This window comes from Lissotriton helveticus, chromosome 5_1, assembly GCF_964261635.1.
Source record: "Lissotriton helveticus chromosome 5_1, aLisHel1.1, whole genome shotgun sequence".
Lineage (NCBI taxonomy): Eukaryota > Metazoa > Chordata > Amphibia > Caudata > Salamandridae > Lissotriton > Lissotriton helveticus.
Genome location: NC_136065.1, coordinates 501,226,938 through 501,247,387, shown reverse-complemented (window position 1 = coordinate 501,247,387; position 20,450 = coordinate 501,226,938). Strand labels below are relative to the sequence as shown.

Here is a 20,450-nt window from a genome sequence, read left to right as displayed (position 1 = left end):
ACCAACGTCAACCACATCACGTGGAAAATGCTACCCCCCTCGATTGAACTGATCAACCTCTCATCCGCTTCGCCCTGCTCATCCCAGGACGGCACGAAACGGCAGCTTCCAAAATTGCTTGACAAAGCTGGAACAGGATCCCAGAAGAAACATGGACCACAAAGCTCCAAACCCAGCAACCACAACACCTCGATAACCTCTCACAATCCATCACCGACTTCATCAGCTTGATCACTTCCTGCGCTGACGTTCTGGCCCTTCTCAAGACCACCACTGCCACCAGGACCAGGCCACAAGCAATCTGGTACAAGAAAGATCTTTAAAACCTCTGCTCGGCCAGCCTATTGCTCGCACACACCCACTGCATCCACAGAGCTGATAGACATGCTTTCTAATATCTCAATCCTAAAGCCTGGGACAACCTTCCCCTGCACATCAGAGCCTCCTCCTCAGTTATTGAATTTCACAAGTAACTAAAGACTTGGGGCCAGATGTAGGTACAAGCAGTTTAGCGAGTCCTTAATAGTGATTTTTAGGGAATCGCTATTAAGGAATGCCATGTAGGTAGGAATCGCAATATTTTTTGCGATTCCTTAATATTCCTTAATTGCGAATTGCAAATTGCGATTCACAATCAAGGAATACCTTCCTATTCATTCCTATGGGTCCAAGGGCCCATAGGAATGAATGGAAATTGCGCTCAATTTCCGAGTACCCAATAGGTACTCGCAAATTGCGTGCACAATATCAAGGGTGCAAGGGTTCCAAAGGGACACCCTGTTGCACCCCTGAAATGTGCATATGTGCACATGTGGCGCACATACATGCCCTAAGGGCATGAATGGGTGTGTATGTGTGCCATATGGCACTTTAAAAAAAGCAAAAAAGTGCTTTTTTAAAGGAAATCACAATTACCACCAACTTATAGTTGGTGGTAATTTGAAATTCGTTAAGACAATATCACAATTTGTGATGCCTACTAGCATAGCATTTAGGGAATCGCAAATTGCGATTCTCTAAATGCTGGCGCAAAATAAGGAATTGCAATTTTAGCGATTCCTTAATTTGCAAGTAGGTATTTGCCTTTCTACATTGCACACAGCTGAATTGCGATCGCAAACGCCGAAATTCACAGAATTTCTGCGTTTGCGATCGCAATTTGGCTTGCTACATCTGGCCCATGGTTCTTTGCCTAGACCTGAGACTCGGCCAGCACAGTCATCTCCTTATCGAGCACCTGGATACCCTCCTGGTGAGATGCGTCCTCTACAAGTATTCATAACATAACATGTGCATTGCAAACTGTTTGCTGAGAGGCTGTATTTTTTAACTCTATTATTTTTACAGTTCCAAAGGGCTGTGAACAAGATGGAAGATGGCTGGCATGTTGGCCTTTTTCCACTCATAATAAATACACATGTCGAGCACAAGCTGTCAACATATTCTTAATACAGACACATAATAATTGTTCTACACAAGGTAGAATTGCGATATAGCGCCAGTATTGTTTAATATAGGTTGTTCTTTTTATTTGTTGAATCAAAAAAATGTAACACTTTAAAAAAAAGTCTTGCATTTCCTGGAAACCCCTACAGAGAGGAGGCGAGCTTACACGTGTTGGCTCTGTGCCCTTGTGGTCCATTGCTAGTGTTGCAGACTACCCAGGACAATGAGGCAACTTCAGAAACCTTAGTTTGTGCATTTTAGGGAGAAACTTAGTGGCTGCAGAGACAGGCTCCAACCATGACCCATCTCCATGACCTGGCCCCCTCTTGTGCCACTCCATGACTTCTCAGTATCTGCTGAAATCCCCACCACTTCTACTTTACTATACCCTCCCCCCTCCAGGACCCCACCTCCTTTCAAATACAGTGTAAAAATTTTTTTTTTTAATTGCGAGTGGACAGGTCTGTCTTCTTTGTGGTCACTGTTAAGTTGCAGATCTGCTCTGGCCATCAATCTGACTTGAGGAACTGAGGTTGGACAGTGCCTGCTGCTCTGTTGGCTTGTGTGAAAGTGAAATAGGTTTGATGAAGAATGCTCTTTCCGGTGTTTTAGTTTGATCGTTGGGTGCAGTGGACAGTAATACAAACATACCTGAACCACATGTACTGTACAGGCAAATATTGTTTGAAGGGTTTTATTGATCCTTATATTCAGCTTTCTTCAAAGACACCGACTGGTACTTGATAGAACTTAACTATGGCCAGAGGGGTGTTTCTACTTCACAGATCTGTGTTTACCTACTCCCAGTAGTTTCCAAGTGCTAAGCACTGATCCACTTTGTTATAAATAGTTCACATTTACATTATTAGGTGAAAATGTTGACTGCAAAGAAAGAAATTAAAATAATAACTTCATTTATTGCCTCTTGTATCTTTACCAGGTAGTTAACTTTGAGTATGAAGGAGGAGTTACAGCAGCCTTTACTATGATTGCATTTACCCACAGTGTCGGTGTGAGAGAAACAGTGGTGTATGGGACTAAGGTAAATTGCCATCTTATTGATTATGTAACTTGAATAATTTTATTGGCTTTCACTTTATCACAGTATATGTGCTGTGTGGTGAGCAGTCCACTCAAAGGGTGCAATTCTAAAACCCAATCTAAGAATGATGTACTTAGCCTGATAATATGCAGAGAATTGTGCATTTTAGGGACCAGAGGACTACTCCAGTAGTCCAGGGGACTTCTGCGTAGACTTACAAGCTTCTTCCAACTTATTCCAGTAGATTGTCTTTATTTGTATATGTAAATTTAATTTTCTTTACTCTAAACTATATTTTGCAACATTCCCATGAAATAGTGACGGTGTGTGGGGCTTTTAAAAGAACACTTACACCACCAATTCAGCAAACCCAGCATGTAAAGCAATTGTTCAGGTTTGTGAATACCCACAATGTCTCCCCTTCGCAATAGTATAAGTGCCTGCAAATCTCGAGTCTGTGGACCCGGCCCTGTCCTATTTGCACACAATATGTGGGAATTGAGTCTAAAGTTGACACATTGGTCAATCTGAAGGCGTTCTCGTCATCTGAGAATATTTGGGAATGTTGTAATGGACTTACAATCTCCCAGAATAATTTTCAATATGGAGAGTTTGCCAGGCGAAAGAGTTGAAATGGCAGAGACACTTTTTCAAGAGAGGTAGATGGGCTTGTGGAAGTATTTTGTGGTGAATATATATTGTTAGATGTTAAAAAGATGTTAAAAGCTGTCCCGGAAGTTTAAAAATATATGTGGACCAAGGAAAATGTACAGGAGCTGCTAGTTCAATTGTATTTACACAATGGGGAAGCCAGAACTAAATGCAGGATGGAACAAATTGTTTACAGTAACAGGTGGCAAGTAAGATGGATGTTGTATAGGGAATAGAAGGCTTTCACAGTTCTGGAATAGCGTCACTGCAGTGCTAAAGGCAGGCAGGGAGATACAGAGAGGGTAGATAGAGGGAAGAAGTTATGTGCATAGAGTACTAGAATTGTGTAAGGGGACATGTGAGCATATGCTGGGGCGGGATGGCTTCAGAGCGAACTGCATAGAAGGAGAGCGAAGACATTTACTGCTGAGTGAAAGTAGGATCCTATAGACAGGATAGATTGTTGGGGAAATGCTGTAACTGTGATTTGATGGATGGGTCGGGCGGCAGTATGCTTGATTTCTGTATTAGTTTCTGTAAAATAAACATTATATAGTTATAACTTGCAAGGAGTGCCATTAACGAGCTATAGTAAATTATGCTTAGAATACAACACGTTATCACAGTTGAAAATCAATTCCCTATCCTTGGAGTCTATTCGCCTACTCCCATGGAAGAATACTGCTTCCTGCATTTAGTTCTGGCTTCCCCATTGTGTGAATACAATTGAACTAGCAGCTCCTGTGCATTTTCCTTGGTCCACATATATTTTTAAACTTCTGGGACAATTTAGACTCTAATATACAACTTTATTGGCACCCATATACATAGCTTGATTCCACTGATGCAGAAGGTGGGTGTTGGTTTTGTGCCCCAAAGTCTGGCCATGTTATTTCTCGCGAGTGTGAGCTCTGACTTATGTAATAATTTCTGATATTTCAGTTGTCCTTCCTCATTTCATATCCCCAGCAAAATCAGCTTTGCGTTTAATGTCATGTGCTCCCCAATGTGTAATGACAGACAGTTGGATACTCCTTCCAGTAATTTTGTATGCAGTATCCTAGATTTGATGTGAAAAGACCAGGAAGCCTTTTAGTGTGATGACATTAAAGAGAAGGTTTTTTTAAATCATGATGTACCTTATACTTTTTACAATAAGCATAAAAAAAGATCAGTCCACTTAGAAAATATCTGATGAAATGTCTTTATTGAAACCATCAATTAAACCACATTTGAAAAGAGTGCAACACTGTCACCCCTAGGGGTATCTGGGCGCTGTGTCTCCATCGAATAGCCAGGTCTTGTGTCTCTTTCTGAAGTCTGCCAACAAGGTGGCTGTATGGAGCTGGAGGGGAAGGTCGTTCCAGGTCTTGGCAGTCATGTAGGAAAAGGAGGGGCCGCCGCTGCGAAGGATGCGGGTAATGAGAGTGAGTGAGGCAGAACGCAGGTGTCTTGCGGGTTGGTGGAAGTTCAGTCAATGGATGAGGTAGGCAGGTCGTGGATGGCTTTGATCTCAATTTGTACTTCATAGCGATGAATGCATTTCTCTCCAAAGAGCTGGCACCATGCCAGTATGTAAGCTTGCCTCCGACTTCCTGTGTGGTCAAACTATGAAGTTTAAAGATACAGGCAATTTTGTGCGTACTCATATTTGAAATTGTCACATCTGGTCACATCTTGTTTTTTTCACTTCTTTTCTAAAACCTATTAGCCATTTTTTTGTGTGTGCGTGTAGAAGGTATCTGAATTTGACTGTGCTGCATACTTTGAGGCCCTTCGTTTGGAGAGATGTGATTTCACTCAGAGCAATAGGTTTGTGTGGAACTACGCACAACGCCCCCACAAATACAAGCGTTTTTGGGCCTGAAATGATCAGGTCCACCAACTCCATAACCTGTAATTCCGGTCCCGGAGATACTAGATGTGTCTTTGATGCTCGTGGTGCAAGGGCTGCGTACAGCCGAAGAGCATCAGCCCAACCTCTGCGGCATTAAGTAGGGAACAGAAAATGTTTTCCCCAAAACCGGGTAAAGTCCACCCTGATCCCCTGCCATGCCAAGCGCTTCCTAACTGCTCAAAGCCACCAGGAACAGTGCTTAATTTGAGCTGGTGGTTTCCGGTGCTCAGCACTGGCACTTAATTGTCAACACCGGGGCTTGTGACAGTCTGCCACAAGGTGGAGCTATCCGGCTAAGTTAGAGATGAGTTCAACAATAGTTAATTATTAATTCAATATACATTAATAAATACTATTACCTGTCCCCCAAGCCATTCTTATAGCCTTGGGGTCCTGAAATAGTCCGAATTGTCACACTTGTAGGAGTGTGATGGTTAGTAGTTGTGTTGTTACTATTATTGGGAGCGCCTGCAGGGGCCATGTGGTGCAAGCTGCAGTGGCCTCCTGATTTTGTTATAAATTAAGCACTGGCCGGGAATGTCTGCGTTTTTCTCCCCAGACTTGAGAAATCTACACAGTAAAGAACCCGGGATCTCCAGGTCCATTTGGTTATCCCCCATTCTGGTAAGAAAACTTGTAATCTGTACATTTTTGTGTGGGAATACCACCCTTCCCATATCCCTCAAACAAGTTCCGGCACACTTGTAATAAGGTGCTGAACAGTTTCCATGATGGTGCAGTGACACATTTAATGCAAGTGTTTAGCACTTTTCCTGTTGAGAATTCTCTGCAACACTAGTCAAACACTAGGCTGGTTTGTTTTGTGGTGCATCAGTATTTTGATCGGCGTGGCATTCTCTAGGTTAAACTGGTTCACTGTCTCTAACATTCTGGACACATTTGTATGGCTGGGCAGAAACTCTCACTTGATTTTTGCAGGTGCTTTACCATCCAAGTGTTGCGGTTGTTAAATGTTCTTTATCTTTCATTCCACTGTAATGTTTTTAATAAACTGCTATAGAGACAAAAACACCACAAATACCTCTATGGTGGGTATATGTGGTTGGGTAGGGCATAAACCTATTCCAAACAACCTTGAGTCAAGCAAGATTTTCCTTGCAGGTGACACTTGTGTACAGTGAAGCGGCTCACCCCTCCTACCACCACACATCTCAATTCTTTGTTCCGTGTTTCACCATTTATCCTTCATTTTTGTCTAAATCTCAGGTTAAAAAATAAGCCATACCAGTGAACGCTGTAGCAATAACATCAGTAACACAATGTGGGTAGATATACACAGCTCAGATAACATGCATGTTATAAACATTGGTGGTGGTATGTTATGGCAGTATTACGCAGTTATTTGTGGTGTTATGGGGGGGGCACCAGATTATCCCTTGTCAGATTAAATGGACCCATTTGCAAAGAAGGATATCAGCAAAATATAGTTTGTTCTATGTCCCCAAAACACCAAAATAACTGTGGGGCAGATAGATATCCACGTGTGAAGACAGAAATTGTCAGTGTCTGGATGATGGCTGGAAGACTTCTCAGTTGAAGTATGTTTTTTCGGTGTCTCATTTGCATGGCTCAGAAACAGTAGGATGCCGTCATCTTTCTTCACTTTACCCTTGAAAGTGGCGAGAGGTCTTGTGGGTTGGTGATTAGTTGTCTTTGTAGCAAGTAGCAACCATTTGCTTGGATGATCTGATGATCAAACCCGGAGTCATGGGGTTGCTTCTCCTCTGCACTTGGAACCTAAATATGTAATGCTGACCAGGCTGCCTCATCACATGTATTAAAGGAGATCAAATGCAGCTCCAGATGTACCATTCCACGGTCAGTGCCAGGAGACACCCACTCAGCATAGAAAATGACATAGCTTTTCCTTTGTGTAACAGATGTAGTTTCTCACAGTGTCACACACACAACTGTCCTGTGTACTATGAATAATAACACAGAACATCTCAAAAACCCCAGCTGACTTCAAACAAAGCGTCATTCTAGAATGCTTACTGTTGGTGATTGTCAGAGATGCAGGAAGAGCGAAAGAGAATTGCTTTTTTTTCTCCACACTGGATTGTCCCTTTACACAAAAAACACAGCCACTTTTATTATTTTTTTAAACAGTATCTTTACCAGGAAAGGAGCAAATTATTTGGCTTTTTAGTAGTAGGGTAAAATATCAAGCAATATGTTGTCTTTCACATCATAAGGAGTTGCACATAAGTATTTTTGGCATTGACATCACTGCAGGCTGCAATTTCTGAATGAGGAATAATAATTTCATTTTGCATAGTTAAAAAGTTGCTGTAAGGATTTGTTTTTCACAACGATATATTGTTCAGTTCATACCACCCTCACTTGACCAACATTAGTAAGCTCATGGTCTGAAAACAACTCCATGAATTCACCATTGTTTTTTTTCCTTTTAATTAAATGGCATGGATGTCTTATCTCACATTGGTGCCAGTCTTTTTTTCATTTGCTTTACAATAGCTACATTCTTGTGGGTTTACGATGGAATCACTAAGGCTCTAGTTTTCCAGCTGCCAGTCCTGTTCCTACGAACATTGCAAAGCTGAACATGTAGCGATCCAAAGTGGATAAAACTCAGATCTCTCCCATTCCTGACTGGCAACAGCACGAGCGGCTTCAAACTCTAGTATTTAAACTATGAGTTCCCACAAGTTGCAGCATCATTATATCAGTGCCTTGCATTTTTGATTGTCAAAAATGTGCTTCACATCTTTAGCTTTTGCGTTTTTTGGCTGTTTTTTTATGTATTCAGACACGGAAATCTGTTTTTATTTCAACTTAAATGTATGGCTAATTACATATGCACATGATAATCGACTGAAATAGATATTTATTAACAAGTGCTATGGAGATAGTTTTGTCTTAATACAGAGTTTTACCTAATTGCTGTGTGATGTAATTTATTTCTTACCAGAGAATGTTATTCTGAATTTTCATTGTAAGGATTTGTAACTGCAAACATAAACTAGTTAATTTTATCTATCTGGCTAAAGATACAGAACAAAGACCCCAAACACTTAAATTAAGGCTTTATCACAAGGCCGGTCGGACTTTTGTCTGACCGGCACAGTGGCGGTATCAGGACCGCCCGACTAGCTGTCTGCAGTCCCGCTTCCCGTATTAGGATGCGACTGCCTTCAAGGCGGTTGCAATCTGTATATTTTGTATTGCGGCGTTGCTGCAAGCTGCAGCACGCGCGGTAGACCATAAAATACACTTTCGAAACATCACTGCACTATGTGGCAGGCACCATGCGCGCCTGCCACATGGTGCAGGGATGTTTAGGGGGCACCATAGGTGCCCCACAAAACCTATAGTGGAGGATCAGGGGGAAATGGGGCCCGCTAGGGGCCACCAAATTCACTTTCGTCCTGCCTTTTCAAGGCAGGTGAACCACCATTAAAGGGCAGGCGGAAAGGGACATTGTAGTGCCTCAGCAGGCATCAACAGTATTGTAGGGATTGCAGTCCCTTTGACAGTCGTGTGGTGGACAGTCTCTCCGCCAGCCCATCATCCACTTGCCATTGTAATGCGGCGGGCAGACCTGCAGGGGCAGATGGCGGTGAGACCACCACCGATGGCCTGACGGTGGCGGTCCCACCGCCATTATAATCAGGCCCTTAGTTCTTCTGTACTACATGACACATTGTCAGTACATTATGGGGATATTTCTATACAATAGGCACGGTATGGCTGCACCTCAATTTCTATCATTTCATGTGTATCTTGCACAGGGAGCGTATGCTGCCTTTGGTCAAGTTCTTGAATGTAAACCGGGAGATTTATGTCTAAATCTGGCTTCTTCAGGTGACCAACATATGTGATCTTTGAATCAATGTCCTCTTGGTTCTTTACGCTGACATTTTCCATATGAAGAGCTATATTTTTTGTACATGCCTTTGGTCAAACCCTGGGAAATGTCTACAATGTTCTCTCACTACCTGGTGAACCCTCCTAATGCTTCAAGTCCCTAGCGTTCTCCAAGCAGCCTATCTACACCCTTCAGTAGCAGTAGTAGTCCAAGTTCTATCTGAAATGTTGTATCCTGCGAAGATCAATCACAATAAACTAGTTTTTCTTGTTTTGTAGCAATTACTGTCTGCAAGTGGGCAGAAGTATTTGTTGCAGAGATAGACCCTTGGCAATAGAATGCTCTGTGTTAGGTTATGACTGTGTGCGCACATCACTGTGGTGACATTGTGGGCATTCACCACTTCTCGTGCTGATCCACACTGAAGCAGGGACTACAGTCGAATGGCTGTGAGCCATTGAGGATTTTGTGGGGCATTTGCAGGCGGGTATGAATTATTCCTCTGAGACGGAGAAGAAGGCAGAACCCTTAGGGATCTCTCATTTGTTTCTGGACAGGGGTACCCTCCCAAGTGGAAGATAGTAAGTAGAACAAATACCCACCGAGCCCGAATACTGACCCTTCAACAAACATCGTAAGAAACAAAAACACACATGAAGCATATCAAAAAGTGACGTACTTATGGCAAATGTGTGGTAGTCGTGGAAGTTGTCATGGATCCACCAGTGTTTTTTCAGGTTAAAGATTCTTTATCTGCCACCAGTAGTTCTAGGAAAAGTAGCCTTTTATATTTAACATTTAAGACGCCGTCAGCGGTGCATCAACTCTCCAGACCTTGTCTACGGAATGTTACATTTGTATGCTGAATACAACTTTAAAGTGAAAAGCATTCCAACCCTCTGCACTCAAACCCTATTCCCCCCTCCCCCATTACCTCTACACTTCTGCCTTTACTAAGCACAGTATATAATAGCTATTACTAAGGCACAATTTAATAGTGCTGCTTCTGTGCTATACTTTCGGTCAAAAGGAGAAAAGCCTGCTCTGTTGTCTGACACCGTTGTGTATTGTATCTGGTATGTTTGGGTAGCTCCAGGACACCCTCCATCAGAAGAAACTGTGTGCTTTACTAATTATCATTCGTTCATTCATTTATCTGTAACCTATTTGTATCTGTTATTCTACCTGTAGCCTCTAACTTAATCAGAAGAGGCATATCAGTGGGTGTTGTGGACCAGGACTAGGTGGAGAAAAGAGGCTATGTTACTGGCTAGTGATGAGAGTTTTGGAAGGTCTGCGCCCTCTCACCTTCACTGCTACTGACTACCTCTTCCCCGTAGACTTCCTTCTTCCTGCTGATGATGATTATCTTAATAGGAGTGTGTTTTGTGTTTACAAGTCAGGTCCTGTTTGATGATTTACCTCAGCAGTGAATGGCCTGTATACACAAATTTCCCTCTCACCTGAATCACCTATTCAGTGCTAAATTAGATTTGAGAGCTAATAGCAGGGGCCGATGATGAGAAGGAGGAGAGGGAAGGTGTAGAAAACGAAAAGGAGGGAGACTATCAATGAGAATGAAAAGATTTATAGAGAAAATGAATAAGCACTGTTGGCCTGAAACAAAAAAAAAACAGATGCCTAGGTCTGCTTATTGCTTGACCCTCTAAATCTAGGCGCCGTGGCCAACTTGCCAATGCCCAAGGCCGGGCTCACTGTGGAGATCTGCATGAAATGCCCTCTGTTTACCTTCTGTCCAAAGAGAGATATTGCTTAATGCCGCTGGGAAATTGATGCCACAGCAATGGCCAGTATCTACCACAAAGGAGTTCGTTGAATCTACGTGTGCCAGATTCTACCTCTAAACTCTCCACAGATTTAAGTCACACCTCTGAAACACATGTTGCTGGTCTAACCCACCTTAAACAAGTAAGATGTCGCCCAGAGACTTCTGTGGGATTCTTCACTCCGTGCAAAAAGTGAGTATCTACATTGATTTCAGATGGACTATCATCAAGAAACATTTGATCCAACACTGTTGAAGGCCTGCATGGCGGTGAGGTAAGTTAAGTGCAGTGGTAAACAAATGCCCCATATTTTCATTACAGCAAGGGTTTAAGAGAATAAAGTTGTGAAAGTGAGATCCTCCTGGGCCACTGGTTACTGCCTTGTTTCTGACTGCATCTTATTTTCTGCAAGATGGCTCACGCCCTGTGACATCCCTTGGGACAGTCAGTCCATTCGTTGAATCTGGTCGGAACCTCAGACCTTTCCTGCAGGGTGAGACTGTTTAACAGGTGAACTTGCTTTGCTGCCTTCTTTTAAATTCTCCAGATTTCTCCATGAAAACCTTGCACTTTAGAAACTAAGCAAATGCTTTGTTTTGTTAGTCACTGATATATATATCTCATTGAAATGATCTCCACCGATCACAATCCTGCCGTGAGCCAGAGCCTGCAGCTTTCTGATGTTTGTTGGCCAGCAGGCTCTCTTTCTGTTCTAGAGACCACAGATGTTCATTAACCTGGAATACATGTTTGGATCAGGAGCATTTGGTTACTTTCCCACCTGTTTAAAGAGCCTTCCGCCGCTTCTTCGGACATTTTGTTTTTAGTTTCTCACAAATGCATGGCACACCTTGCTAGTTTTTCTGGCTGCCTGTCACCCATTACTGCTTTATTTTCCATCAGCAACAAAATATTATTGTTGCATAAAGATAAAACGGAGTGCATGCAATATTTAAGTTCCTAGCCACGTAATGTGTGTCTATTTTTTCCTACTGAGTGCCAAGAAAATCATACTGAGATAATCAGAAATCTGTTTTTATGACAATTTTGAATTGTTATATGGGGCACAAAGCCTACAGTGCAAATCCATCCTTAAAAAACCCAGGAACCTTGGACGTATTGCTGTTTTGTAAGCTCGATCTCAATTAAAATGATGTCTGAGGCCATAAGCATAGAACCCAGTTTCAGAATTTATAATCACAAGCGATGGACGACCCATGTTATGCCCTGTGTGGATCAAAGGATGAGTCCCTGATCTTGTTGACCAATCTCCATCCTAGCCATTCAAAGCAAAGGGCCTCCCAGTTCAAAGATGGTCTTCTCAGTCGGTCTGTTAGGCTGAGAGCAAAAACTGGCACTCAGTAGCCTGCCTCTTTATGTTGCAAGCAAACATGGACACTCGGATTGTAAAAGTCTTGGTGTTGCTGGACGAAATGAAAAGACGACACAACGTCTTTTGGCAATATAGTACAAAGTTTAATAAAGCGCGCAGAAGGTCATTCAGCTCCGTGGAACTGGAATCTGAGCTTGGACTTACAGTGGGCTGCCAGTTTCTTTTAAATCAATTCAAATCAAATCAGGGACATTTGTGCAGCGCACATATCACCCGAAAGTCTCATGGCGCTTGCAGACGGCTCTGAGAGATTATTCTTTTAGTTGTCAAACAGCCATGACTTCAGCTTCTTGCGAAAGCAGTTGTGCTCTGTGGTAGTACGTAGGTTTAAGGGCAACTTCTTCCAAGATGCAAGGGCAAGAAAGGAAAAAGACCTACCTACATTTCTAGCGGTGCGGATTCTAAGAGGTGTGAGAAGTGATTCGTTGCTCGATCTTAACGCCCTACAAGGCTGATGCCATCGCAATTTTTTGGACCAATACGCCCTGCCTTTTCCATACATATTTGTGTGTGTAAGACAGAGAATCTTAAATAGGAATCGTTTTCTTACTGGGAGCCAGTGTAGAGATCTCAAACTGGGGGCAGAAGGGGATCTGATTTGAGCATTTATACATCATATATTTGCATATTCATTAACACATCTGCTTAAGCACATCATTAAATCAAAAGTAACACTTTCTGCAAAAAGCTTATCACGTGTTTATGAAATGCGATACATGTGCATGTGTTATTTTGGTTACGCTTCTACACTACCACTTGTATTACCGGTTGTCCGTGGCTTGTCTCTTTGATGCCTAACAATGCTTTACTCCCCACATGTCTACTGCACTACAAGGCCTAATCTCTCACTTATTTTGTGCCCTTGTGCTACCTTATCTACATATTTTCTCAGAGACGTGTTTTTGCAATTCGGCCTGTAACTTTCCAAACTGCTATGTCTAATTACATTTCTCTATTCTATTGAAGCTCGTATCGCTTCCCTGTCCACGGGGTCTGACTCCATTTTATGCTGCTTTTCCATTCTACTATTGTAGATAGCTTTGGCCTGTATTTCTCTTTTAATATGTACATCTTCACACGACTTTCTGCTGATGCTTGCATTGACATGAGTGGGCTTTCATTTTCTACATTTATTATAACATTGGCCTGCCTTGACCAAAAAAGTGCATCCTGCTCACTAGGACACTTCGCCTCCTGGTTTTAAATCTCCTACTCCTGCCAGCATTTATGTACCTTTCAAACCGTACACCACACGGGCTCCTGTACCAGCTGCACCGAAACATAAACAAAGGCACATCTGGGAGACAGAAACAACCTTGGGTTGGATACAGCAAAAGACACTGAAATGTGACTTAGGCACTCAGATTCATACTGGTGGACATGGAGTGCATTGATACTGGGACAGAGAATTAATACATTACACTCACCTATCACCTTTGCGTAGATTGCCAAACAAATATATGACTGGCTGCACCTCCGCCAGTAGAGCGATTAGTCGGTATCACTCACACTCTGGGGATGCTCATAACAGGCATAGGCGGAAGGTTGAATACAAGAGCGGAAATAGGTAGTTTCCGATGGAAGATTTGGACATAAGAGGAAGAGCAAACAGTCCAGTCTAACAAAAATTAATTGTTCACAGCGTGAACACAGTGAGTACAGTAAAGTCTCACAAACATGGGCTTTGGGGTACCGTGACAGCCCTGATACCATTGGTAGGGCCACTGGAATTATGCAATTTTGCACCTAATTTGCCGGATTTGCCACATAATCCATCACCTGTAGCATAATCTACCGATTGTAACAAACAAGTTGTTTCTAGCTCTAAAGTAAATAAAATTGTGGCGACACGTGTTGCGGCGCAGTGTAAGGCCCTTTGCAAAGGTTGAATGGGCCCCTTTCTGTTGCTTATTGCTGCATTTGGGTGCTAAACTGGCACCAATGAGGTAAAACCTATTCCCTGGCAAAAATCACAAAATAATGATGTAATATTATCACAAAATGTGCTGCATTATGTTACATATGTCCCCCTTTTCTTCTCGCAAAATGTGGTCCTCCCCGCCGCATAATTCCAGTGGCCCTAACCTTAGGTGCGCACTTCCATTGCGAGAACTTTTCACCAAGCTTTTTGCGACGCGAAGCAGCACCCACAAGCTGTGGAAAGAGACCATGTACACCATGCATTACGTACACTCTAAGTCGTCTCTGTTTTAACACGTCAGAAACAAATGATGCAGTCCAAAAAAAAAAGTTTCTATAATTCCCTTAGATGTCCGAGTGACCTGAACGGTCATCATTTTGGATCCACTGGAGCCGTATTTTGTCTTTTGGGAATGACAACGTTTTTAAAAAAAAAAAAAATTTAAGAACCCTATTCCTTATCAAAATAACTTTGTTGAAAATTAGCGTGTTAACTATACAGTGTTGCCAACTTTTTTCTTCTGTTGTATGGCGATTGCAGCTATGTTTGTTTTAAGTGCCAAATCAAGCAACGCCACAGATATTATTAGAATTCTTGGAAGAGAAATGAAAACCGAGCAAGCATTTCGTAGAAACCACGTGGTTTCATGTAAAGTTTTAGATGGGCCCTCGGGTGAAAGATGTCACAATAGTCCAGAAACCCATGCTGACATCATCAAGCAAGTAAAAAATCTGGAATGCATTTTGTTGGTGACTGTTAGAAATGCAGTACTGGGTAAAAAAGAATATTTTTTCTCTGTGCCAGAGTGGACCCTTTAAAACCAAAATTGCTTTCACTTTAACTATGAAGATCTCACTCAGCCTGAGAGTGAAAACAGGTTGTCAACAGCTCCCTTCTTGTTACACGCATTCAAACTTTCCTCCTCAGGTATTTCAGAATTGAGACTACACGCAGCTCTTTTAATTCACCCTGATGTTGAGGGTCAGATTGATAGCCCAATTATTTATTTTATTTTGCATATTTATATAGCGCGAACTCGACCCGAAGTTATTGGAGCGCTTTACATGAGCACCGTATTTACATTACACATTCAGGCACGGGGAAATTAAGTGATTTGCCCAGAATCACAGGATGTGGACGTGACCCCGAGGCTCGAACCCTGGTTTCCAGCACCAAAGTCGGCAGTCTAGCCGACTGACCACATCGTCTCCCAGCAGTTAAGCATTTGCGGCTGGATTTGTGTACTTTCTGCAGGTCACAGGTTTCAAAACCAGCCCTACATCCCATTGAGATCAGTAAAACAAGCACCAGTTTCAAACGAATAATAATATTTGTATACAAACGTTTTATAGGTAAAGTGCTTTGGATTGAACAATCCTACATAAATAAACATGTTGCGTAGCGCCCATTGCTTTTACAACAGTAGCAACAGCATACTGCTCAAACTCCTCAGGAATAGGCGTAATTTAGGGGTTGCAGCTGTGACCCCTGGCACTGCCTTCGCGACCTCTGGTGTTAGAGGTAGCAAAATCAGTGCCCAGAACACAGGGGTGTGAGTGTCGGGCTTCTCCCTGGTTTCCTATCCATTTATTTGAGCATATACTTGTGAATAATAATGATGGTAACTAGACATGTAATAAAAAATGGAGCACCAAGGGCTGGAACAAGACCTCAAATGGCAATTGAAGTAAGTAAACATTCTTAAATGTACATTGTGTGCATGCTTGCAGGTGAGAGTTTGTATGAGTATATGCATTTCTGAGCAAGTGTCTTTGTGTGTGTGAGTGAAGGTGATTGAACAGATCAGTGAAAGGTAGTAAGAATGAGTGATATTGGGTGCCAATGACTATGAGTGAGTCAGGGTGACTGCAAGTGAGTGGGTGATTGAGAATGAATAAGAATGAGTGAGGGAGATGTTTTTGGAGTCTGCCTGCTGCCACCTGGACTACATCAGACATAACCCTCTTGTCTAGAGGAAGAGGAGGGGCCGCTGGGGAAGCGCTATAAAGCTCTCCGCGGCCTCCCGTATGCTGGACGCTTTTGGACTCTCCCTGCCGCCACCTGGACTACATCAAACATAACCTCCTGCCCCAGATGAGAAGGAGGGACCAGAGTCAGAGCGCTGTAGAGAACACAGGGGCCTCCCTCATGCAGGGCGAGGCCTGAACGAAGACCGGGCTTGCCTGCTATCGCCAGAGCCCGGAAGAGGTTGGACTGGGCCATCTCCCTTGAGATTTCGGGCAAAGTTCTTCAAGGAAGATTGAAGTAAACTTCAGAGACAGCATTTAAATGAAGATCCAGTTTATCACCAAACCAGCTACATCGATGAAGCTCCTTCGTCTGCTCAGCTGTAAGTGTTACCAGTTGCTCTCACAGCTGACCTGAAGATTCAGTTACCTCATCGAAATCCTGATTACCCACACTGGGCAGGGGGATACGCCAGGGGTGCCCACTTTCGCCGCTCCTCTTCGCCTTAATCTTGGAACCACTGGCTACCTTGACACGCACAACACCACTATATCAAGGGATCACCTGGGAGGCGGGCTGGGAGGACCGTATCTCCTTGTATGCCGATGACGTGTTGCTATACATGACATCCCCGACAGCGTCCCTACGGACCCTTCTGGACATATTAACCGGCTTTGGGGAGAAATCCGGTTACACGATTAACTGGTCCAAATCTTTGCTCTAAATGTTGCGCGGCCAGGCCCCGGCCCTACCCCCAGTTTGCCCAGTACAGATGGCGACCAGGGGATTTAAATATCTGGGAATCTACATTACGCCTCAGGCCACCACATTCATGGCGGAGAATCTCTTGAAACCACTCCATAGACTAAAATCAGATGTAGCCCACTGGCGATCTCTCCCGCTTACCCTGTTAGGTAGAGCAGCGCTCTTTAAAATGTTAGCGCTTCCCAGATTTCTCTATGCACTACAGAACACTCCTTTCCCGGTCCACGCTCTCATATTGCCAATCTATCAATGCTGAAGTGACAACTTTACTATGGGATGGGCGTCAGGCCCGCATAGCGCAACCCAAACTGACTCGGAGTTGGTACGATGGTACTTCCTTCCTACCATTCACAGCCATCTGTATGGTACCTTCGACCATGCGATTGGCCCATTCGACCATGTCATTTCCTTGGGGATTATATAATAATATGCGGATATGCCTAATCCCATGTTCTTTTAAGAAATCTAACATTACGGTGGACATAAGTTGGGTACCATTGTCTGTCACCATGATTTCCAGACACCCCTCTTGCATGAACATTCTTTCAAAGGTTATCGTTTTCACAAATTCAACCATCACCCATCTGGAAAATACATCAACCATCACCACTGCAAACTGTTCCGCCTCAATAATCCGTGGGATGAGTGAAGTCCACTTTCATTCAAGCACTATCCCCTTCTCTTAAAGAACCCATGTCTTCAGCACCAATCTTCAATCATTTATCACTCTCCCTCAACAAAACACAACTTTCCACCCACTCCTTTACAGCACTGTCCATACCTGGCCACCAAAACATTTCCTTTAACCATTTTTTCGTTACAGATTTTCCCTAATGGCCTTTATGCGCCAGCATCACCAGTTTCATTCTTAAGCCCTCCTGAGGTATGCACCTTTCACCTTTCATAATCAGTGCATCAGTCACCCCCATGCTCATCTCTGTTTGTATCTTCACATAGCTATGCAAAGGAACACTTACGTCAACTTCACATTTCCAAACTTCTCGAATACTCACCAGTTCCCGAAAAACACAATCACTACATATTGCTGCTTCCTGTTCTTCTTGTGTGACAGCCTCATACTTACCTTCCAACGCGTCTCCAACACTTTCTACCACACACACCATCTCATTCAAGGTTTCATTTCCATTCTCTGCATTTAATGGCAATCTCAACAAGCAATCAGCTCGCACGTTCTTCCATTGTGCAACATATTCCATCTCATACCGATATTCTTGCAAGCGTGGTGCAAATCGGGCTAATCTGACTGAAACCTTGTCAGTACCACCGGGTTGCAATACCCTCACCAAATGTTTGTGACACCATCCGCAGGGTAAAATCGACTCTCCACAAATATGTGTGGAAAGATTCAACACCCCATGCAGCTGCGAAAGCTCTTTCAATCACAGCATAATTACTTTCTGTTTGACATACATACAAACTGCCTGCCCTTTCTTAATAACTCTCTAATGCCTCCATCTTTTCTTTTAAATTGTCAACAAAAGTTGCATAATACTCTATCAACCCCATAAAGGAACGCAACGGATCTTTTCCTTGTGGGTTTGGAGCAAGTCTAATGGAGTTAACCAAATCTTCCTTGGACCTGACCCCTTGTTCAGAAATGGTATAACCTAGGTAAAGAGTATGTTTATTGTTTGATTAATTAAAATTGTACAATTAAAACTAATTTAAAAAAAGGAAAGATCAATGTATTTTAAAATTCATTATAGACTCATTGATTTGGAATATAAAACCAGAAAATGCAATCACTTGACGATTTGCAAACTAAAACCAGATGTTGAGAAACCTAGTATGACCACCTCTAGTTTTTGTAATCAATCAATCTAAATTTGTACTAGTTGAGCCAAACTCGCACGGGTTGAAACTTCCATGGTAATAACTAATTTGATTGTTTTGGTACCATGACAAATGTGGTAAAGACTCAAAGTGCTAGTGCAAAGAGTGTATAAACAGTCAAAGTGCATTCGGGCCGGACCAGGTGTTTGTACGTTGGAGCATTTTTTCCTGTGTACATTTGAAGAATTTCTTTCCTGTGTAACAACAGTCTTGGTGCAGCGGTTAACGATGTTTAAGGCTCAAGCCAGTCTTTTGGTATTCCAGGACCTTGTCTATGAGGCCAAGGGCTTTGCGCTTCAAAGTGGGAAGAGAGAACGGGGGAACCCTAGTTTAATTTGTTTCCTTTTTCTAACTCCTTTGCTGCTAGGGCCAAGAACTTTACTGCCTTTCATGCTAGCTGGACCGTGGAGCATCCTAATAGTTTTATTTCAGCAGATCTGCAGGTTCTTATTTGCTGCTGTTTTAGTGTTGGCCATAGCAGATTTTTCCGCTGGGGTAGAAGGGCTGGACAGATGCATAGTAGATGAAGTAATGATTCCTTGCAGTGTCCGCAGAGCCTGCACTCATGGGTGTTCTATTTCTTATATAAAAAATCAACACTTTTCTTTGCAAAGTGTCAAACCTGCTTCTCTCACAACTTCCAGTACTTTAACCAGAGCCCCATTGTGTTCCTCCCTCGTAGCACCAAAAACGAACGTACATTTGCCATATCTCCACGTAACCTACTCATCATACGTTGAAAAATGCTTGAGGCTGAAGCCAACCCAAAAGAAAGTTTATTCAATTGGAACACCCCCGCCATTGTGGTGAAAGCTGTGAGGTTCTTGGACTTGGGATGTAGTTTAATCTGGTGGTACGCAGACTTGAAATCCAATCTGGTAAAATGCCTGACAATATTGAGTAGTAACACCAGTACCAAAATGCTTGGAAGAGGGAAACTATTTATCACAATGCACTGGTTTCAAAGACTTTAAGTTCACACAAAACCTTAAGCGGCCATTCCCTTTCTTTGTAATCACTACCGGAGAAAGCCACTCCGAAGCCTCTATACTAATGGTTCGATGATTCCCTCCCTCTGCATGTCAATCAATCTTTTCTTTACCTCACTACGAACTGCTATGGGAATCTTTCGCACACCATGGTGTGGCACCCTCCTTCAGCTTTATCCCTTCTATCCCCTCTGTTCCAACCTAATCCTTGAACACCACAGTAAATTTTCCAAGATGACTTCTAAACCCTCCTCATTTTGCACAACCAACACTAGTCCACTGGATCTCTGATCCAGAACAATATGCAAATCCTATTGAGGCACGCACCCTAAAATTGCAGGACCATCACGGGGTATATGCATTTTCCCTTCTGCTCTTCTCCCTTTAAATCCAGAATTGTCTTGTGTAAAACCTATGAAATCTATATGTGCCCCCCCAATCCTATGGGTTGTATGTCACTTGGTTGTAATGTCACTCCTGACCACATTGTGTCACATAATATTTGGGGAACAATGGTATACACTGATCCAGGATCAACCATAAATTCATTCTGCATATAATCCACCATAAATTCAGCTTTAGCTCTGTTTATTTTCACACCCTCCCTACATTCAATAGAAAGCACTCTTTCTGGTATGTCTTGTTCCTCCTCTATGCATGTCACCCGACATTTGGAAATATTTTTACATACTCTTGCTAAATGTCCCCTCTTTCCACACCTTCCTCAATCCTTGTCACGTCCAAAACACCCCTTGCAGTCAGCGATGTGAAGCATACTTCCTTCCACACCTGTAACATCCCTTATACCCTGGCTAACTTCAAATCTTGCTTTACTTCTCCTTCCCCTTTTCTACACAATATTTCTCTTTAATGTCCATGTCCTTCAG

The 20,450-nt window shown here is 42.8% G+C and overlaps 1 protein-coding gene across 7 annotated transcripts in view; it reads left to right on the top strand.

Moving 5' to 3' along the window:
- LOC144754696 (putative oxidoreductase YteT) overlaps positions 1-20,450 on the top strand; it is a 1,220,731-nt gene that overhangs the window by 790,086 nt on the left and 410,195 nt on the right. For all 7 annotated transcript variants that reach the window (XM_078642823.1, XM_078642828.1, XM_078642827.1 and 4 more), the window contains one exon: positions 2,387-2,488. In XM_078642823.1, coding sequence (XP_078498949.1) covers positions 2,387-2,488 — 102 coding nt within the window. The remainder of the gene's footprint in view (positions 1-2,386; positions 2,489-20,450) is intronic.